Here is a 22647-nt window from a genome sequence, read left to right as displayed (position 1 = left end):
TGCAAAGAAGAAAACATGGTTATTTGTGTTGAAATAACAGACGATGACCATCCTGGCTCCAAGACGAGTACCAGCCAATGTTCATGGATCTTGCAAGAGAAATTTCTCAGATCCCATTCTTCCGAGCAAAAATCACTCCAATTCACAGTTTTGCAAAGTACAAAACAGTCCATGTATGTGTTACATATGTATACATCCATCATTACGTTTTTCTAGCTTAGAGAAGACTTAGGTGATATCAAGTACTGTCCTACAATCGTTGCAGTCTTCTTTGCTGATGATGGCATTGAAATAAGAAAAGCTGAGGTGAATAAAAATATCAGGATGGCCATTCGTAGCGGTGTTATTCACCGTGGGATAAAAGAGTTCATTGACAAAAGAATTAAACTCAAGATAGCCGAAAAAATGGCCGAGCATCTTCTTGTTGGCGCCATTGCTGGTGGTCTCATGGTGCGTCGAAGGCAAGCTGGCATTGAATACAAGTGAAAAGGCTTAAGAAAGAGAGGGAGGAGTGGAGAAGAAAAGTCAACAGAAGGGAAAGGATGACGCAGAAAGCAAGGACATTCTCAATTAAGCAAGAGACTGGTAAGATTTATGATTATTTTTTTACACATGAATGATCATAATCCCCTAGCTGGCACCAATTATCGATTTGTAAAAATACCCTTTAAACTATGAGCTTAATTAGGTACACTATCAATATGTAAATATATATACATGTATATATAATATATATATGTGAACAAAAAAACATTGCTACTTAGATTTTTGCAAAGAGACTATTGTAACTGAAACATCATGTAGTCTATTTTGTATTCAGTTCAAACTTTACACAATTTCCAATAATTCCAGGAATCTGGAAAACATATTCATTACAATTATTCATAAGTATATACACACAACAACTCCTGCATGTGATGTTAAAATAACATCTTATGTAAACTATTCTTTGTTGGAGGTTATATATTTTTATTATTCATAATTATATATGAATCTTGATGAAATATCTTTAATACATTCATGATATTAATATTCTATTTCTGTCATAACAACATTTTTATATTTTAATATTACTATAGGCTGATGTGTTGGATTTGAGAGGTCGCAAAAGTTAAAGGATAATTAACTAAAGTATTTTTTATATATATGCTGCATCCACATACTCAGACTTAATTGTTTGAAGTGAATTATATACATGCATAATAATTCCTTATTACTAATGTATATGCTTTGTTTTAATATTGTTTTTTTTCTAGTATACATTAATTAATTTCTTATATTTAATATTACTTTAAATAATAGTGATTTACGTATATAATGATAATGAGAAGTGTAAAAAATTATAATAAACAATACCTCGTAGCGCTTAGAAACATTAGCGCAATTCGCGTATAAACAAGCCACCACCCACAACGAACACGGCCAGAATCCGGTAATTTACTGAGTTATTAAACGAAATGGTTAACTCAAAAGCGAACTGACTCGATGAACTTGATGCCTCAGATATAACTGAAAGTTAAAATTTAAGAAGCTATTTTTTATAGTAGAAATTGCTATTTCAAACCGACAATAAAATAGTATTATATGAAAAAAATAAAAATAATACACACAACAAACAATCATATACTTAATTTATGTCACTGTATGTACATTTCATTATTGTGAATTAGTAACATTTCAATAGTTTAAAACAATGGTAAGTCATTCGCATGATCAATTTGATATGAGTAGGCATTATTAAAATTATGCAGCAACTTCAGTCTAAAATTTGGAAAGAGAAAAAAATAAAATAAATAGTTGGGATAGATAAATTTGGCATATTTATAACCTATGATGTATATCATGTGACAAACGAAGAATGAACTATTATGTTTATTGTTACCATAAATAAGAGGACTCAAGAGCTTATGAGAAATCTTTGGTAGTTTCATAAATCTGTCTTGGAGTAGAACTGTTGATATAAAATTGTATAGTGAATGTTCTAATAATAACCAGTATCATGTGTGTCACAAACATACTCAATAATGTCACTAATGGCAACTACTGCTGTTTTTTAAGCTGTATAAGAATTCTTTCAGTGCTATTTCTCAGCGTAGTACTGAATACTGTTTAGCTCATAGTAATGATGTATAGTTCTAGTTGTCATACTAAGTGTTATTACATTACTCTCTGTAAGTCAGCTTTGCTCTTGTGGTTTTTAAACTTGGTATTAACTGATGCACCATTGACAGTAGGTTGTGCAATAGGTGATGTCTGAAAGAAGAAGTGGTTGTTTTCATGAGATGACATAAGATTTGGTCTGAAATAGGAAATTCACATTCATTAAATTAAGACTGTCAAAGACTCCTTTATCATAGTAGATATAACAATAGCATCATCTTTGACAATAATACAACAAAGAAATCAACTACTAACATTTCTCTAATGATGTACTATTTTTATGGTATTGATCACCACAACTATCTTGTTTGTATTTATTATAAGGCTAATACAACACCATCTCTCTTTTTTTAAAGAAAATTTTAATGTACCTACAATTATTTACATTGTTATATAAAAGGTATAGGCAACAACATACCTGTTTATGTCAGAATTTGTGTGAGACTGAGGTTTTTTATTTTCACTAACAGTATTTGTGATATTACTGGCACTAGAAGAAAATTGAGCAACAAGAGGATGTCTAGAGAGGTTAATATGAAATAAGAATATAAAATTATACAATATATTACCACTTCACCAGTGTAAAAGGTGTTAGGGTATATATAATATATATCTTTCATTTATACCTTTTATTTTTGTCACTACATTTTTTGTTGGGTAATACATAAAAAGTAATACATAATAATATTTTTTAGTTAACAGAACCAAACTGACTGAATATTCAGACTTACTTTTCTGGTGGGGGCTTTCCAGGACATTTGTGAGTACTTTCCATTCTGTGTTTAATACAATACTCTTTATGACAGGTACGACACATACATATTGATCCAACAGACTATAAGAAGAAAAAACAATTAATAAATGTATATTGTATTGTATATAAGTAACCACATAATAGAAAAAGATAGATATTTAAGGCCTTATATCCAAGTACTTACCTCCTTTCTCTTACATCCAGTTGTAAGAACACACGTGATCAAAAACCTAAGTTATAAAAAGTTATATTTGTTACACATATAATAAGTTTTAACATTAGAGAAGGGTTACCTAACTAGTGTGAGGACTTAATTTCTTATTAAAATACAACAAAAAAGTCTATTTAAAACAACAAAAGTAATATCAAAGCCACATAAACTTCACTGAGATTATCTTCAAGTGATGCTACAATTTTAAGCACATAAAATATTTATGAATAAACTGTTAAAAATATTTTAAAAAGAGCACAAAAAGAATGTAACAGGATCTTTAATTGATCATCTTCAATATTATCTGCAAACTACTCACTCTTTTTTATCTCACTCAGACAAATAACTTGTGATATAATAATGAGATGTGATTATACTGAGAGTCCAAACCTTCTTCACTTGCTTATCAGAGTTCTCTGAGACGTTTCTCGTTAACTGTGTCCTCCTCTTTCTTTGTAGGAACCACAGACGGATAGAGAGGAATAAAAAAATAAACACATACAAATTGTAGTGGTTACATTAATATTAATTTAATCACTTTGGTGTAAATACTAATGATATATCAACTATTAATAAGATTAAAGATAATTTAACTAGGCATGTGCTCACAGCCTCACAAAGGATTGTAATGACTATACATACTTATAATAAAAAGTAATTATTTACTTTTTGAATTAGATACTGTGCAATTATGATCTTCACATCTTTTGTGTTCTCTACTATAAAGAAAGGGAACAGTTTATTTTATGTAGCATATTCAATACTTACAAGAAAGTAACACATAGCATGGGATTTAACTTTATTAATTACATAAAAAGTTATTCAATATCATAGAAAATTGACTGTCAACAAAAGCTACAGTTCCCAACTCCACTTAGTGACCTTGTTTACAAGCTATTATATTCATTTTATTACTTTTTAATTACTTTTGTACCATTATCTAAAACGTTTTGTCCATTGTCCACCCAGTTACCTGTAGACTACACATATCTAGTAAACCCAAAGAATGATTTGTCATTTAATTCAGTCTTTAAACAGTATATTTAAACATATGTTATGTACAAACTGGTAGATATTAAACTCACCAGAAGATTTTAAGACACCAATTACATTTAGTTGGAAGAAAGTCTGTAAGAGCAAACAGAATAATTGCAGCATAGTTTTAAGAGTAGACTTTCTTCTCTATCCTATCAACAATCATATGATCATACAGCAATATTTACCTAATTTTGAGCAAGAAGATAAAGCACAATGTTCCCCAACAGAGGGCAATTCCATAACACTAGATTTTGGCAAACAAAGCTCAAGTCAGCATTCATTGTTACACGTGATGTTTGTGGAGGGGACAGGTTTGATGTAGCAATCCATGATGATCACTGTCCCCTAATCTACTTGAGATCAATGATTTCAAAGTTATGGCTTATTAAAGGTACATATAACTATATGACCATCTAATAATTATAGCTAATGTAAATGTCAACTCATAACGTACATTGCATGTTTTTAGAGTAAGGGTCAGCACCACCTATGTATGTATGAAAGAAAAGCAATGTAGCAAAAGAGCTGGATTGCCTTATAGATCATTTGACTGACAAAGTACGAGTAAGATACCACAGTTATTACAATTGTAGAGGTCACTGTATATTTCCCTATAGTTTTTGTACTAGCTATGGGCGGAGTCAGCAATAAACAACCAATGAAATAGGACGTTAATTGTAACAAGTTATAGATAGCTAGCTGAAGACGTTTATTATATTCTTATTCCCATTATTGATGTATTTCATTATTCATTTGATTATAGTATCACAATTATGACCTTATTTGGTCAATATTCCACCCATCATCATTGCATCATCGCCTCATAAGGTTATAAACAATTTTTTGTTATAAGCAAACATAGTAAACTAAACAAATAGGTTTTTTCATTATTTTAAATAAAACTTAATTTTTGCATAGTATATCTCAACTTCATATAGTAAATCTCAATATCATAATACCATAAAATGATACCATAACCCTTGTCTATGTGGTGAGCAGCAAGGGTTACATAAATTATCTTGGAAACCCAAATGAAAATAACATGACTGTGATGTCCAGCACATCCACATTTTTTTTCCATACATGTAAATGAGTATGTATGGTGGAACTATGTAGTTGAAAAGTGATCTTATATTATTATTATGGGCTTATAAGTTAATACAGGCACATCCTAATAATTATATTACATGCACAAATAATTTAAAGTAAGAACAAAATAAGGGAGCCTCCATATAAGTTACCTTCCATTTTTGTTCTATATGGTATGCAACATGGGCTTCTATAATGACTGGATATGATGTAATCATGAAATCTTTTACCTCATACATTATTGTTTATGATATTTTGTGAAAGCAACAAAAACAACAGACCAAATATGGCAAAATTGAGCACATGACACTTACTATCAAAATTATACACACCCAGGGCCAGCTGTTTCAAAAGTGAGAATTTTATTAGGCAGTAGAGGCAATAGAAGGCTATTAAGGTAACACTGTACATACTTTCTATATGATTTGATGTTTGTTTCTCATATTATTATCTTGATAGTGTGTTATTACTGGTATAATTCATTCAGTATGTCAGATGATCCTACAAGGTGTCATTTTGACTTTGAAAATGTTTCACACGATTTTGCTGACCGACCACTATTTCCAGAACTATCAGAACAGTTGCAATCATTAAATCGATGGCAACAATTTGGCACTTTCTTACCAGGAATTACCCGAGTTAATCATACTGAAATTGAGAAGGAGAGATCAAAAGATATTGAGCTACAAAAGGTTTGCTCTTTTTGCTGAGTGGCTCAGACTTTGTCCCACTGCATCATGGAAAGCAGTGATTATTGCTTTGGAAAAAGCAAACGAACAACTTTGCTTTAAAAATTTTTCAAAACCTTGAATTTGAAGTCAACTGTACAACATTACCTAAAACAACAGTATGTTAAACTAGTTCATATATAGTTCATGTATACTAACGTTATTTTTTCTAGTTTCAATTCCCCAAACTCATGATCATGGGATTGGTAAAGAACTAGAATTACAATAGTCAGAGAAGGAGAAGCAATGAAAAAACTGAGAAGTCTTATTGTAAGTTTTCTTGACTTGTTAGAAGAAATTAAGAAAGAACTTTGACAGCAAAGTGTGTTGGTCAGACAATAGCTATTGCTAACATTACCCCATATGCAACCTCTTGTTGATGAGGATCTTAGTGAAGTTGTAACAGTAGATCAGCTTTTTGAAAAAATGGGGTCCATATTATGATTTCTTAGACTGTGAAATTGTGGTTGTAATTTTGTGTGAAAGGTACAACACATCTTGATGTTACACAAAAAATTAAAGATCATGATAAAGCTGCTATGGAGTTCCGTAACTCTGAGCCCATCAAAACTCTGAGAGAAGGTTTTAAGAGAATTTTATCTTCCTCTAATTAAAGAAGCAACAGAAAAACACCCAAAGCTATTATTAAATTGAATGAAGCTTGGAATGGGGTTGTAGAAAAAAGGACTTGAAAGGCTTCTAGGACACTTGCTTCCAAAAGATGAAAGAAAATCACTTTTAAAACAATAAAAATTATACCAGGATCTATTATTATGAGTATATTCCGTACCAATCTCTAACAATGACCTTAAAGATAATGCTAGAGCAAACATTCAGTTCTTTTCTCTTGTTGGAGTCCATGAGCTAGCAATCAATGATGAAATCTTCCTATCAGGAATGGAGGATAAGAATTTCAAATTTTGATTCTGCATTATTCAATGCAGCAGGGAATGGCCATGTTAAAGCTGTAAGGTTTATTCTAGCTTTAGGAGCCTATCTAGATTACTGCAATGAAAAAGGTGCAACTCCCCTGATGTATGCTATACACAATGGTCATTGTGAAGTAGCAAGCTGCTACTCAAACGAAAAGCGGATCCTAATATTAAAGCGCATGATGGAGCTACAGCTCTGATTATAGCTTGTCACAATGATCTTTATGAAGTGGTACAATGGCTACTCAAAGAACAAGCTGATCCCAATGTTCAATGGTCTAATGGAGAAAACACCCCTTATAATAGCCAGTAAAATGGGTTATTACAAAATAGTGGAACTTCTACTTAACCAAAAGCTGATCCTAATATTCTAACGCATAATGGAGCGACAGCTGTTTTCCTAGCTAGTGCAAGTGGCCATGATGAAATAGTGGAACTGTTACTAAGAGAAAAAGCAGATCCTAACATTCAATGGCATAATGAGGAGACAGCACTATATGTAGCTAGCAAAAATGGTCATTATCAAACGGTAGAGCTGCTACTCAAAAACAGGGCTAACCCTAATATTGTGTCACATACTGGATCAACAGCCCTGTTTTGTTGCTAGTGCACAAGGTCATCATCAAGTGGTGGAGTTGCTGTTGAAAAGAAATGCTAATCCCTATATTCAAGTATTTGATGGTGGAACAGCTTTGTTTGTAGCAAGTCAAAACGGACATCATAAAGTAGTGGAATTGTTACTTGATGCACAAGTTGATCCTAATGATCAAACAGATAATGGAGCTACGGCCCTATTCATAGCCAGTGAAAATGGTTTTTTATGAAGTTGTGAAATTGCTGCTACAAAGAAAAGCACATCCCAATATCCAATGGTGTAATGGAGCAACACCCTTGCTTGTTGCTAGTCAAAATGGTCATTATCAAGTTGTGGAACCTGCTACTCAAAGAACAAGCTGATCCTAATATTAAAACTAATAATGGAACTTCAGCTCTGTTCATAGCCAGTGAAAATGGTCATTATCGTGTAGTAGAACTGCTACTGAACTATCATGCAAATAACATTCAAGAAGAAGATGGAGGAAAAAGCTCTGCTCATAGCTAGCCAAAAAGGTTACTACAATATTGTGGAATTGTTGATAAATGCCTAATTGATCCTAACTTTAAAGGTAAAGATGACGTGACAGCTTTGTTGTCAGCCAGTTTTTAATGGCAAATATGAAACCGTTGAGCTTTTACTAAAGAAAAGGCTGATTTTAATGCTCAAACAGTGCAAGGCTGGACAGCTCTGATGCTAGCTATTGCAAATGGTCATCATGATGTCGTCAAATTGTTAGTTATAAAGGGTGCTGATGTGAATATATGTGCATTTGATGGATCCACTGCTCTCTCATTAGCAAAAGATCTTGGCCACAGTCAAATAATTCAACTTCTTCAAAAGTATTCAAAGCGAGATTTAAAAGAACACTCTGCTATGAGTAGAGAACACTTGAAATACCAACATACTGCAATGGAGCAAATCTATACTCATTGAAGAAGAATCACCTACAAAGTCTAAATGGAATGATGAAATTTTATCCACACCTTGACAATAGAAAGCAGTCATAGTTGTTGAAAAGAAAAGATTATGAAGCTAACACAATGCAATGAGATCCAATTAATACTTATAGTGTTGTTTAAAATCTAACTTTTTATGAAGATTGTGAGTGATATTCACCCACAACATATATAATTATATTCAATGTTTATATTACAGACATTGGTCAAAACATCACATGAGGTGCCAATCTAAAAATAGACATTTACCTAATATGGTCAAAACATTGAATTATATTTATTGTGACAGGAAGCTGATACAAGCAAATTATAGGGCAACCAAAAGCGATAATCAATAGAGGAAGTCTTGTTCAAGTTATTCAATATGTCTGATGACCCATTAAAGTGTAGTTCAGGACCAATACTAGCAACAACACTAGAAGGTAAGGCAATGACTATGACAACATTAAATGAATATTTTGTAGCCTTGTTTTCTGAGGGCCAAGGGACTAGAGGTATACAAAATGAGAGAGATATTGAAGAAAAAGAAAGGAGAAACTAAAGAGGCTCATTATCAACTTTGGCTATTTGTTAAACCAAACTAAGAAAGAGGTTCGCAACAGAAAAGAGTCATTGTCAAATATCATACACCATTTACAAACTTATGTCGATATTGATCTCAGTGAAGTCCAAGACATTGACAATCTATTTAAAACAATTGATCCATATCATGATTTCTTAAATTGTCAAGTTATTGTAGTTTTAGCTGAGCATTATACTACACGTGATATTTTCCGACAACTACAGGATCATTCTAAAGCAGCTAAAGATTTTTGTGAGTCTGGGCCAATCAAAACACTAAGAGAATGCCTGAGGTGCATTTATACCTGTCAAAAGAACTCTCAAGACCCAAATGTTATCGTTACACTAAATCAAGTTTGGGATGGAGTTAGTACAAAACATCTTTACAAGTTGATGGAACACTTACTTCCACCAAATTACAAACAATCTATTTTAAAAACTCATAACGATTGTTCCTGAATCAATAGTTATCAAATACTTCTAAAAGAGTCTGATGCTGATGCCCTTAAAAATTATGCTAAGAGGAATGTCCAATTCTTTTCTCTTGTAGGAATCTGTCATCTGTTAATTAATAATGAACAAATTCTTTCAGTAGGAGAGGATAGTAACCTCATGTTTGATTCTGCACTCTTTGATGCAGCAAGGATAGGACATGTCAAGCTCTTAAGTTTCTCATTGCTCTAGGAGCTGATATTAACTATTCCAAAAACGAAAAAAATTCCACAGCACTGATGGTAGCCAGTGAAAATGATCATCATGAAGTAGTATGTCTTTTAATTGAAAAACAGGCCAATCCTAATATTCGAAAGCAAGATGGTGCAACAGCCATTATGATAGCAAGTTACAATGGTAATTATCAAGTTGTGGAATTGTTACTCAATGCCCGAGCTGATACGAGCATGCGAACACATGATGGAACAACAGCCTTGATGTATGCTAGTCAAAATGGACATCACCAAGTGGTAGAACTGTTACTAAAGGAACAAGCAGATGTTAACATGCAAACAAAGTTAGGAACAACAGCTCTGTTTATGGCCAGTCAAAATGGTCATTATCAAATAGTGGAACTGCTACTTACAAAACAAGCTGATCCTAACATTCAAGAGAAAGATGGGTGCACAGCTCTAATGGTAGCCAGTCAAAATGGTCATTATGAAGTGGTAGAATTACTACTGAAAGAAGTTGATCCTAATATTCAAATGCAAGATGGACGAACTGCTCTATTTATGGCTAGTCAAAATGGCTTTGATCAAGTAGTGGAACTGCTTCTTAAAGAGCAAGGCAGTCTTACTCATCGAAAGCACACAGATCCAGATATTCAAGCCCAAAAATGGAATAACACAGCCCTTATTATAGCCCGTATCAATGGTCATTATCAAGTGTCAAAACTCCTACTCGAAAAACAAGCAAATACAAACGTTAAAATGAATAATGGAAAGACAGCCCTGAACCTAGCTAGTGAACATGGACATCATCAAATAGTTGAACTGCTACTTAAGCACAAAACTGAGTGCGAAAGTGGTAATCATCAAGTGGTAAGTCAATTACTCAAAGAAAATGATAATCCTATTATTCAGGGGCCTGATGAAGCAATAACACTAATGACATCAAATGCAAATGGTGATGAAGAGGCGCAACTACTTTTAAAGGAGGATACTGAATTTAATATGCAAATACAAGACAGCACAAATGCTTTAATGATAGCCTGTGAATCTGGTAATTATGAAGAGGTAGAAACTGCTTCTTAAAGAACAAGCTTATCCTGACATCCAAAAAGAAGATGGGATGACAGCTCTAATGATTGCTACTCAAAACTGTCATTATCGAGTGGTAGAACTGCTACTTGAAAATGAAGCTGATCCTAACATTGAAGCAAATAATGGAGAAACTGCTATGTATATAGCTAGTCAATATGGTTGTGATCAAGTAGCAGAACTTTTGCTCAGAAAAACAAGTTGATCCCAATCCTCAAACATATATGGGTCAACAGCACTGTATGTAGCTAGTGAAAATGGTCATGTTCAAGTTGTAGGACTAATACTTCAGTATCATGCTAACAATATCGAAGAAGAAGATGCGGGTTCATCTTTATTAATAGCTTGTCAAAATGGCAATTACAAAGTTGTTAAACAATTACTGAAACACCTCTCTAATCCCAATTTTCAAGCAGATGGCATAACAGCTCTGATGTCAGCTAGTTTCCTTGGCAATTACCAAATAGTTGAGCTTTTACTCAAAGAAAATGCAGATATTAACATTCAAAATGAACAAGGACACACAGCTCTAATGTTAGCAAGCATGAGTGGTCATCATCAAGTAGTTGAACTGTTACTTAAAGAACATGCTGACGTTAATATACATGCAAATGATGGCTCCACTGCACTCTCACTGGCAATGGAGCAAGGCCAGAATAAAGTAATTGAGCTGCTGCACACTTCTAAATGAGCACAAATGTACCATATAAAGAGTAATCTGACTTCATTAATAAAGAAATGGATGCAAAAGCTAAGGTCACAAGTTTATAGTATATGAAAACATTCTCCATTCTCACAAGCTTAAAGAAGAGGGCATGTGAAAGTATTCTCCATTTCTAGTAATTATTCTAGAGTTGTATATATTTGTATAGTAACATTAACTGAGTGTTGGTGGTGAAATGACTTCATATGATTTTGTAAGCAACTTTCAATGTTAATTCCTAGAGTCTACTAAGAACTGAAGTCATTGAAAGTCAATGTTATTTCATAAAATGTCTGTATTAACCACAGCTGTATCACATACACTCATCCTTATATTTGAATGTCTATGAAGTTAATTCAAAATGTTTTTAGGAAGAAATAAAAAGTTATAGACCTTAATATAAATGTATATAATAATGAATGAAGATTATTATATCAATGTACATGTAAATATTACATATTATGTAATATTTACATGTACATTGATATAATAATCTTCATTATTATATATAGCATTTTAAAAAACCATAGTGACCTTACAAATAAGTGACTACAATCAGGCCACATGATATTATGATTACTAATGATTAAAATAAATATGTAATTACAAAATATAATTTTTTATGGTTACATTTGTAATTGGTTAATGCTACAGTTTTGATATTGACCACACCTCACATGATGTATACTGTATTCAATCTAAAAATAGATAAAATACCAAATATGGTAAACAAAACTGTTAAGCATATTCACTACAAAGTATGTCAATCAGTTGCTATGGAAACATTGTTTACAATACTGCTGTCAATATAATAGTGTATATCTGCAATACCACTTATCCTTTGGTGTTTACTGCTAACAACTTAGTAGGAATCTAGATTAAAATCTAGTACTATGTCAAGTGGTACAGAAGACCTGCTATATGCTGGGAGACCAACAACAGCTCAATTACAAGAGTTACTGGAATCTTTAGTTCGTTGGCAACAATTTGGGACTCACTTACCAGGAATTACAGATGTTACAATATGGCAAATTGAGCAAGATAGACCAGGAAATACTGAATTACAAAAGATGGATCTATTTTCAAATTGGCTTCGAGTTGACCCTGCTGCATCATGGAAGAATGTGATTGTTGCACTAAAGAAAGCAAAAGAACACAATCTAGCTTCAATAATTGAAGCAGTGACAAACATAACAGTGCCAGGTAACAGTATAAAAAGTATTTATATATCATAATTACATTGGCCTTTACAGTTACAGTGTCTGTCAATGAATGCCAAGTCATCTCAAGTGCTTCAGTGATTGAACAAGTGACCAGTACAACAGCATCAGTAAGAACAATAGCATCAGTACCACAAGGTATGCCTATATATAGGATGGTATTATGACAATTTTGTGAATCTTGTTTAGCTTTGAATGTCATGAGTCAGGGAGAATTTAAAATTGAGCAAGAAGCAAAAACAAAGGAGGATTTACTCAGTCTATTTGATAAATTTGTTTGTTTAGAGAGTGAAGTTCAAAAAGAAGTAAAGAAACGAGTACAAAATCAGAAGGAAATCCTTCCTGATATGATAAGACTTTTGCGACCCTATGTAGATGACGATATCAATCTCAAAGGAGTTCAAGATGTAGATGAATTATTTGATAAGATTGAACCATGTTATGATTTCTTAGACTGTAAAATAATTGTAGTGTTGTCTGAGCAGTACACTACACCCAATATCTCACAACAAGTAAAAAATCATTCTACAGCAGCTATGGAGTTCCGTGAGTCAGGACCTATTGTAGCACTAAGAGAAGGTCTAAGGGAAGTTTATATTCCTTATGTAAAATGCGGAAGTGATGAAGCACCCAATGTTATCATTAGACTGAACAATGCTTGGGATAATGTTGCTACAAAGGCACTTTACATGCTAATTAAGCATTTACTTCCAATGGAGGAAAAAACTTCTCTTTCGAAGCACATTAAAATCTTCCATGGGTCACTTACCATTGAATACTTTCTACATGAATCTAAAACATTGTTATTGGCAGCATACATTAGAGGAAAACTTGATTTTTTTCCTTTTATTGGTGTTTTTGAAATACAAATCAAAAGAGAAGTAGTCTTATCACAAGAGGAGAGTACTAACTATAATTTTAATACTGCACTACTTAATGCAGCCAAGGCTGGCCATGTTGAAGCAGTCCAATTTCTTGTCACAGTAGCTAATGCAAACTACTGCAATGAGAAAAGAAACACAGCTCTCATAGTAGCTAGTGGAAATAGTCATTATCAAGTGGTGAACTGCTAGTCAACCAAAAAGCTGATCCTAATATTCAAAACAATAATGGAGCAACAGCCCTTATGATAGCTAGTCAAAATGGTCATTATGAAATGGTGGAACTGCTACTAAAAAAGCTTATCCTAATATCCAATTGCCAGACAGACGAACAGCCTTGTATAGCTAGTGAAAACGGTCATTATCAAGTGGTGGAACTGCTACTCAAGGAACAAGCTGATCCTAATATCAAAGATGAAGAAGATTGGACCGCACTGATGATAGCCAGTCAAAATGGTCATTATCAAGTGGTGGAAGTGCTACTCAACCAACAAGTTGATCCTAATATCAAAGAAAAAGAAGATTGGACTGCACTGATGATAGCCAGTCAAAATGGTCATTATCAAGTGGTGGAAGTGCTACTCAACCAACAAGCTGATCCTAATATTCAAAAACAATAATGGAGCAACAGCCCTGTACATAGCCAGTGAAAATGGTCATTATCAAGTGGTGGAAGTGCTACTCAACCAACAAGCTGATCCTAATATCAAAGAAAAAGAAGATTGGACCTCACTGATGATAGCCAGTCAAAATGGTCATTATCAAGTGGTGGAAGTGCTACTCAACCAACAAGCTGATCCTAATATCAAGAAAAAGAAGATTGGACTGCACTATGATAGCCAGTCAAAATGGTCATTATCAAGTGGTGGAACTGCTACTCAACCAACAAGCTGATCCTAATATCAAAGAAAAGAAGATTGGACCGCACTGATGATAGCCAGTCAAAATGGTCATTATCAAGTGGTGGAAGTGCTACTCAACCAACAAGTTGATCCTAATATCAAAACAAAGAAGAGCACTGCCCTGATGATAGCCAGTCAAAATGGTCATTATCAAGTGGTGGAAGTGCTACTCAACCAACAAGCGATCCTAATATTCAAAACAATAATGGAGCAACAGCCCTGTACATAGCCAGTGAAAATGGTCATTATCAAGTGGTGGAAGTGCTACTCAACCAAAAAGCTGATCCTAATATCAAAGATGAAGAAGATTGGACTGCACTGATGATAGCCAGTGAAAATGGTCATTATCAAGTGGTGGAACTGCTACTCAACCAACAAGCTGATCCTAATATCCAATTGCCAGACAGACGAACAGCCTTGTACATAGCTAGTGAAAATGGTCATTATGAAATGGTGGAACTGCTACTGAATCAAAAAGCTGATCCTAATATTCAAAACAATAATGGAGCAACAGCCCTTATGAAAGCTACTCAAAATGGTCATTATGAAATGGTGGAACTGCTACTCAACCAAAAAGCTGGTTCTAATATTCAAAACAATAATGGAACAACAGCCCTTATGATAGCTACTCAAAATGGTCATTATGAAATGGTGGAACTGCTACTCAACCAAAAAGCTGGTTCTAATATTCAAAACAATAATGGAACAACAGCCCTTATGATAGCTAGTAAAAATGGTCATTATGAAATGGTGGAACTGCTACTCAACCAACAAGCTGATCCTAATATCCAATTGGTAGACAAACGAACAGCCTTGTACATAGCTAGTGAAAACGGTCATTATCAAGTGGTGGAAGTGCTACTCAACCAACAAGCTGATCCTAATATCAAAGAAAAAGAAGATTGGACCGCACTGATGAGAGCCAGTCAAAACGGTCATTATCAAGTGGTGGAAGTGCTACTCAACCAACAAGCTGATCCTAATATCAAAGAAAAAGATGATTGGACTGCACTGATGATAGCCAGTCAAAATGGTCATTACCAAGTGGTGGAAGTGCTACTCAACCAACAAGCTGATCCTAATATTCAAAACAATAACGGAGCAACAGCCCTGTACATAGCCAGTCAAAATGGTCATTATCAAGTGGTGGAAGTGCTACTCAACCAACAAGCTGATCCTAATATCAAAGAAAAAGAAGATTGGACTGAACTGATGATAGCCAGTGAAAATGGTCATTATCAAGTGGTGGAAGTGCTACTCAACCAACAAGCTGATCCTAATATTCAAAACAATAATGGAGCAACAGCCCTGTACATATCCAGTCAAAATGGTCATTATGAAATTGTGGAAGTGCTACTCAACCAACAAGCTGATCCTAATATTCAAAACAATAACGGAGCAACAGCCCTGTACATAGCCAGTCAAAACGGTGATTATCAAGTGGTGGAACTGCTACTCAACCAACAAGCTGATCCTAATATCAAAGAAAAAGAAGATTGGACTGCACTGATGATAGCCAGTGAAAATGGTCATTATCAAGTGGTGGAAGTGCTACTCAACCAACAAGCTGATCCTAATATTCAAAACAATAATGGAACAACAGCCCTTATGATAGCTACTCAAAATGGTCATTATGAAATGGTGGAACTGCTACTCAACCAAAAAGCTGGTTCTAATATTCAAAACAATAATGGAACAACAGCCCTTATGATAGCTAGTCAAAATGGTCATTATGAAATGGTGGAACTGCTACTCAACCAAAAAGCTGATCCTAATATCCAATTGGCATGCAGACGAACAGCCTTGTACATAGCTAGTGAAAACGGTCATTATCAAGTGGTGGAACTGCTACTCAAGGAACAAGCTGATCCTAATATCAAAGATGAAGAAGATTGGACCGCACTGATGATAGCCAGTCAAAACGGTCATTATCAAGTGGTGGAACTGCTACTCAAGGAACAAGCCGATCCTAATATCAAAGATGAAGAAGATTGGACTGCACTGATGATAGCAAGTCAAAATGGTCATTATCAAGTGGTGGAAGTGCTACTTAACCAACAAGCTGATCCTAATATTCAAAACAATAATGGAACAACAGCCCTTATGATAGCTAGTCAAAATGGTCATTATGAAAATGGTGGAACTGCTACTCAACCAACAAGCTGATCCTAATATCCAATTGCCAGACAGACGAACAGCCTTGTACATAGCTAGTGAAAACGGTCATTATCAAGTGGTGGAACTGCTACTGAATCATAAAGCTGATCCTAATATTCAAAACAATAATGGAACAACAGCCCTTATGAAAGCTACTCAAAATGGTCATTATGAAATGGTGGAACTGCTACTGAATCAAAAAGCTGGTTCTAATATTCAAAACAATAATGGAACAACAGCCCTTATGATAGCTAGTCAAAATGGTCATAATGAAATGGTGGAACTGCTACTGAATCAAAAAGCTGATCCTAATATTCAAAACAATAATGGAGCAACAGCCCTTATGAAAGCTACTCAAAATGGTCATTATGAAATGGTGGAACTGCTACTCAACCAAAAAGCTGGTTCTAATATTCAAAACAATAATGGAACAACAGCCCTTATGATAGCTAGTCAAAATGGTCATAATGAAATGGTGGAACTGCTACTGAATCAAAAAGCTGATCCTAATATTCAAAACAATAATGGAGCAACAGCCCTTATGAAAGCTACTCAAAATGGTCATTATGAAATGGTGGAACTGCTACTCAACCAAAAAGTTGGTTCTAATATTCAAAACAATAATGGAACAACAGCCCTTATGATAGCTAGTCAAAATGGTCATAATGAAATGGTGGAACTGCTACTGAATCAAAAAGCTGATCCTAATATTCAAAACAATAATGGAGCAACAGCCCTTATGAAAGCTACTCAAAATGGTCATTATGAAATGGTGGAACTGCTACTCAACCAAAAAGCTGGTTCTAATATTCAAAACAATAATGGAACAACAGCCCTTATGATAGCTAGTAAAAATGGTCATTATGAAATGGTGGAACTGCTACTCAACCAAAAAGCTGATCCTAATATCCAATTGCCAGACAGAAGAACAGCCTTGTACATAGCTAGTGAAAACGGTCATTATCAAGTGGTGGAACTGCTACTCAAGGAACAAGCCGATCCTAATATCAAAGATGAAGAAGATTGGACCGCACTGATGATAGCCAGTCAAAATGGTCATTATCAAGTGGTGGAAGTGCTACTCAACCAACAAGTTGATCCTAATATCAAAGAAAAAGAAGATTGGACTGCACTGATGATAGCCAGTGAAAATGGTCATTATCAAGTGGTGAAAGTGCTACTCAACCAACAAGCTGATCCTAATATTCAAAACAATAATGGAGCAACAGCCCTTATGAAAGCTACTCAAAATGGTCATTATGAAATGGTGGAACTGCTACTCAACCAACAAGCTGATCCTAATATCCAATTGCCAGACAGACAAACAGCCTTGTACATAGCTAGTGAAAATGGTCATTATCAAGTGGTGGAACTGCTACTCAAGGAACAAGCCGATCCTAATATCAAAGATGAAGAAGATTGGACCGCACTGATGATAGCCAGTCAAAATGGTCATTATCAAGTGGTGGAAGTGCTACTCAACCAACAAGTTGATCCTAATATCAAAGAAAAAGAAGATTGGACTGCACTGATGATAGCCAGTGAAAATGGTCATTATCAAGTGGTGAAAGTGCTACTCAACCAACAAGCTGATCCTAATATTCAAAACAATAATGGAGCAACAGCCCTTATGAAAGCTACTCAAAATGGTCATTATGAAATGGTGGAACTGCTACTCAACCAACAAGCTGATCCTAATATCCAATTGCCAGACAGACAAACAGCCTTGTACATAGCTAGTGAAAATGGTCATTATCAAGTGGTGGAACTGCTACTCAAGGAACAAGCCGATCCTAATATCAAAGATGAAGAAGATTGGACCGCACTGATGATAGCCAGTCAAAATGGTCATTATCAAGTGGTGGAAGTGCTACTCAACCAACAAGTTGATCCTAATATCAAAGAAAAGAAGATTGGACTGCACTGATGATAGCCAGTCAAAATGGTCATTATCAAGTGGTAGAAGTGCTACTCAACCAACAAGTTGATCCTAATATCAAAGAAAAAGAAGATTGGACTGCACTGATGATAGCCAGTGAAAATGGTCATTATCAAGTGGTGGAAGTGCTACTCAACCAACAAGCTGATCCTAATATTCAAAACAATAATGGAACAACAGCCCTTATGATGGCTACTCAAAATGGTCATTATGAAATGGTGGAACTGCTACTCAACCAAAAAGCTGGTTCTAATATTCAAAACAATAATGGAACAACAGCCCTTATGATAGCTAGTCAAAATGGTCATTATGAAATGGTGGAACTGCTACTCAACCAAAAAGCTGATCCTAATATCCAATTGGCATGCAGACGAACAGCCTTGTACATAGCTAGTGAAAACGGTCATTATCAAGTGGTGGAACTGCTACTCAAGGAACAAGCCGATCCTAATATCAAAGATGAAGAAGATTGGACCGCACTGATGATAGCCAGTCAAAATGGTCATTATCAAGTGGTGGAACTGCTACTCAAGGAACAAGCCGATCCTAATATCAAAGATGAAGAAGATTGGACTGCACTGATGATAGCAAGTCAAAATGGTCATTATCAAGTGGTGAAAGTGCTACTCAACCAACAAGCTGATCCTAATATTCAAAACAATAATGGAACAACAGCCCTTATGATAGCTAGTCAAAATGATCATTATGAAATGGTGGAACTGCTACTCAACCAACAAGCTGATCCTAATATCCAATTGCCAGACAGACGAACAGCCTTGTACATAGCTAGTGAAAACGGTCATTATCAAGTGGTGGAACTGCTACTGAATCATAAAGCTGATCCTAATATTCAAAACAATAATGGAACAACAACCCTTATGATAGCTAGTCAAAATGGTCATTATGAAATGGTGAAACTGCTACTGAATCAAATAGCTGATCCTAATATTCAAAACAATAATGGAGCAACAGCCCTTATGAAAGCTACTCAAAATGGTCATTATGAAATGGTGGAACTGCTACTCAGCCAAAAAGCTGGTTCTAATATTCAAAACAATAATGGAGCAACAGCCCTTATGATAGCTACTCAAAATGGTCATTATGAAATGGTGGAACTGCTACTCAGCCAACAAGCTGATCCTAATATCCAATTGGTAGACAGACGAACAGCCTTGTACATTGCTAGTGAAAACGGTCATTATCAAGTGGTGGAACTGCTACTCAAGGAACAAGCCGATCCTAATATCAAAGATGAAGAAGATTGGACCGCACTGATGATAGCCAGTCAAAATGGTCATTATCAAGTGGTGGAAATGCTACTCAACCAACAAGTTGATCCTAATATCAAAGAAAAAGAAGATTGGACTGCACTGATGATAGCAAGTCAAAATGGTCATTATCAAGTGGTGGAAGTGCTACTCAACCAACAAGCTGATCCTAATATTCAAAACAATAATGGAGCAACAGCCCTGTACATAGCCAGTGAAAATGGTCATTATCAAGTGGTGGAAGTGCTACTCAACCAACAAGCTGATCCTAATATCAAAGAAAAAGAAGATTGGACCGCACTGATGATAGCCAGTCAAAATGGTCATTATCAAGTGGTGGAAGTGCTACTCAACCAACAAGCTGATCCTAATATCAAAGAAAAAGAAGATTGGACCGCACTGATGATAGCCAGTCAAAATGGTCATTATCAAGTAGTGGAAGTGCTACTCAACCAACAAGCTGATCCTAATATTCAAAACAATAACGGAGCAACAGCCCTGTACAAAGCCAGTCAAAATGGTCATTATCAAGTGGTGGAAGTGCTACTCAACCAACAAGCTGATCCTAATATTCAAAACAATAATGGAGCAACAGCCCTGTACATAGCCAGTGAAAATGGTCATTATCAAGTGGTGGAAGTGCTACTCAACCAACAAGCTGATCCTAATATCAAAGAAAAAGAAGATTGGACCGCACTGATGATAGCCAGTGAAAATGGTCATTATCAAGTGGTGGAAGTGCTACTCAACCAACAAGCTGATCCTAATATCAAAGAAAAAGAAGATTGGACCGCACTGATGATAGCCAGTCAAAATGGTCATTATCAAGTAGTGGAAGTGCTACTCAACCAACAAGCTGATCCTAATATTCAAAACAATAACGGAGCAACAGCCCTGTACAAAGCCAGTCAAAATGGTCATTATCAAGTGGTGGAAGTGCTACTCAACCAACAAGCTGATCCTAATATTCAAAACAATAACGGAGCAACAGCCCTATACAAAGCCAGTCAAAATGGTCATTATCAAGTGGTGGAAGTGCTACTAAACCAACAAGCTGATCCTAATATCAAAGAAAAAAAGATTGGACTGCACTGATGATAGCCAGTCAAAATGGTCATTATCAAGTGGTGGAAGTGCTACTCAACCAACAAGCTGATCCTAATATTCAAAACAATAACGGAGCAACAGCCCTGTACATAGCCAGCCAAAAAGGAAATTATCAAGTGGTGGAACTGCTACTTAAGCAACAACTTTATCCTAATATTAAGGAAGATGATTTGACCGAACTGATAATAGCCAGCCAAAAAGGAAATTATAAAATGATGGAACAGCTACTCAAACAACAAGCCAATTCTAATATTGAACCACCCACCTTTTAATATGTTGTCTTTTAATTTTAGCTCCCTCTTTTGCAATCTGTTTCTCTGACAAGTACAATCTTTTTGTTCCATTTGCATTAAGTGTACATCTTTTTTTTGTATTGGAGCCAATTTAGCCAATTTATGGAATACATTTTCTCATGACATTCAGTTGTGCTATAAATCTTGATCACCTTTCAAGTCCAAATCAAGAACACTGTATTTGTTAAGATAACTTTATTTTATGTCTTTTTTAAGAAATGATCTCAATTATTTTAATTTTTTTATTGTGCTGATAATTGTCAGTCATCCCTGTCATCTTCAAATAGTAAATCTTTTATTTAGAAATGAAGCCAATCTTTATATTCAAACTCAAGGTGGGGTAACTGCCGAGATCATAGACAGTTTACTAGGTCATCATCAAACAGTAGATGTGTTACTTAACAATATTGAAGAGTTTGATAGTTGAATGACTTTGCTGTTGACCAGTCAAAAGGGTTTTTATAGTATCATTAAGTTGCTATTAAGACACTTACTACTCATAACATTGAAGGAAAAGATGGGAAAACAGCTTTAATGCCTGCCAGTTTCTGTGGTAATTATGCAAATTGTGAAGTTTTTGCTTAAAGAAAAGATTGACACTAATACTCCAATGAAGCAAGAATGGATATCATGATAATATTGAGCTGGTCTAAAAGGATATGCTGACATTATTTTGAAAGCAAAGGATGGCTCTATTGCACTCTCATCAGCATATATGGGATCATAAACATGGTCGAATGATTGAGCTTCTTCTCAGCAATACAAAGCAAGACCTGACAGACCTTCCAACCTAACTCAGTAAGGATAGTTTGGAGATACAAAACATTGTAATGAGTGAAACAATCCTAATTGAAGTGGATACAAACTAATATTTCTACCTGAAAAACAAGATGAGAAAATGAAGAAATACTGCATACAGTAGTGAATATAAAGATAACGTGTTTGGTGCTGAGACTAATCTTGAGAACACTTAGAATCAGCTCATGTGGGCACACGTGACCACTCCTTACTAAGAAACACATACACTGTTATTATGTATATGAATTAACGATTTCTGTTCAAAACAAAAGTCATTGACAGTATAGGTATATTCTCAGTATTACATATGTACACTCGTTGCAACCATATTTAGATGTTGATTGTCTAATTATTGTAATAAAAATTTATGGATTATTTAGATTATACCAGTAACATTATATTAATAGTAATAATATTATTTATTCATGAGTGTAATTAATTACACCCACTCAATTAATCTCATTAAAATGGGCGGGCATTTTGTTGAGTATAAAAGACACACTAACCACGAATAACTGTTCAGTGTTTATACATCATATTATAGTACAAGTTTACTTTAGTGAGCGAGCCACTAGTTTTAGAAGAAGCTACTGAAAGA

The 22647-nt window shown here is 34.8% G+C and overlaps 3 protein-coding genes across 3 annotated transcripts; all 3 read left to right on the top strand.

Moving 5' to 3' along the window:
- Positions 1–542: 542 nt before the first annotated feature.
- Positions 543–16594, top strand: LOC121392134 (ankyrin-1-like). Its single transcript, XM_041523493.1, has 7 exons — positions 543–585; positions 8154–8349; positions 9668–10386; positions 11195–11442; positions 13909–14140; positions 14741–16497; positions 16586–16594. The coding sequence occupies exons 1-7, from the start codon at positions 543–545 to the stop codon at positions 16592–16594; spliced, it is 3204 nt and encodes a 1067-aa protein (XP_041379427.1).
- A 12-nt stretch (positions 16595–16606) lies between these two features.
- LOC121392133 (ankyrin repeat domain-containing protein 50-like) lies at positions 16607–18571 on the top strand. The gene has a single exon (XM_041523492.1). It carries the CDS (start codon positions 16607–16609, stop codon positions 18569–18571), a length of 1965 nt encoding a protein of 654 aa, XP_041379426.1.
- On the top strand, positions 18571–20946 carry LOC121392132 (ankyrin-3-like). The gene has a single exon (XM_041523491.1). The coding sequence runs from the start codon at positions 18571–18573 to the stop codon at positions 20944–20946; it is 2376 nt and encodes a 791-aa protein (XP_041379425.1).
- The last annotated feature ends 1701 nt before the right edge of the window (positions 20947–22647 follow it).

The sequence above is a fragment of the Gigantopelta aegis genome, unplaced genomic scaffold (genome assembly GCF_016097555.1).
Source record: "Gigantopelta aegis isolate Gae_Host unplaced genomic scaffold, Gae_host_genome ctg3400_pilon_pilon, whole genome shotgun sequence".
NCBI lineage: Eukaryota > Metazoa > Mollusca > Gastropoda > Neomphalida > Peltospiridae > Gigantopelta > Gigantopelta aegis.
Note: the sequence above shows the minus strand (reverse complement) of the source record. Positions and strands in the feature narration are given on the sequence as shown.

What these genes read in the sequence shown, in the direction of transcription:
- LOC121392132 (XM_041523491.1), top strand. Translation starts at nt 18,571, where the DNA reads ATGATAGCCAGTCAAAATGGTCATTATCAAGTGGTAGAAGTGCTACTC.
- LOC121392134 (XM_041523493.1), top strand. Translation starts at nt 543, where the DNA reads ATGACGCAGAAAGCAAGGACATTCTCAATTAAGCAAGAGACTG. An exon ending in ATAATTCAACTTCTTCAAAA is followed by an intron (nt 8,350 to 9,667) that starts GTATTCAAAGCG and finishes TCTTTGATGCAG; the next exon opens with CAAGGATAGGACATGTCAAG. An exon ending in CACAGCCCTTATTATAGCCC is followed by an intron (nt 10,387 to 11,194) that starts GTATCAATGGTC and finishes CCAATTTTCAAG; the next exon opens with CAGATGGCATAACAGCTCTG.
- LOC121392133 (XM_041523492.1), top strand. Translation starts at nt 16,607, where the DNA reads ATGGTCATTATGAAAATGGTGGAACTGCTACTCAACCAACAAGCTGAT.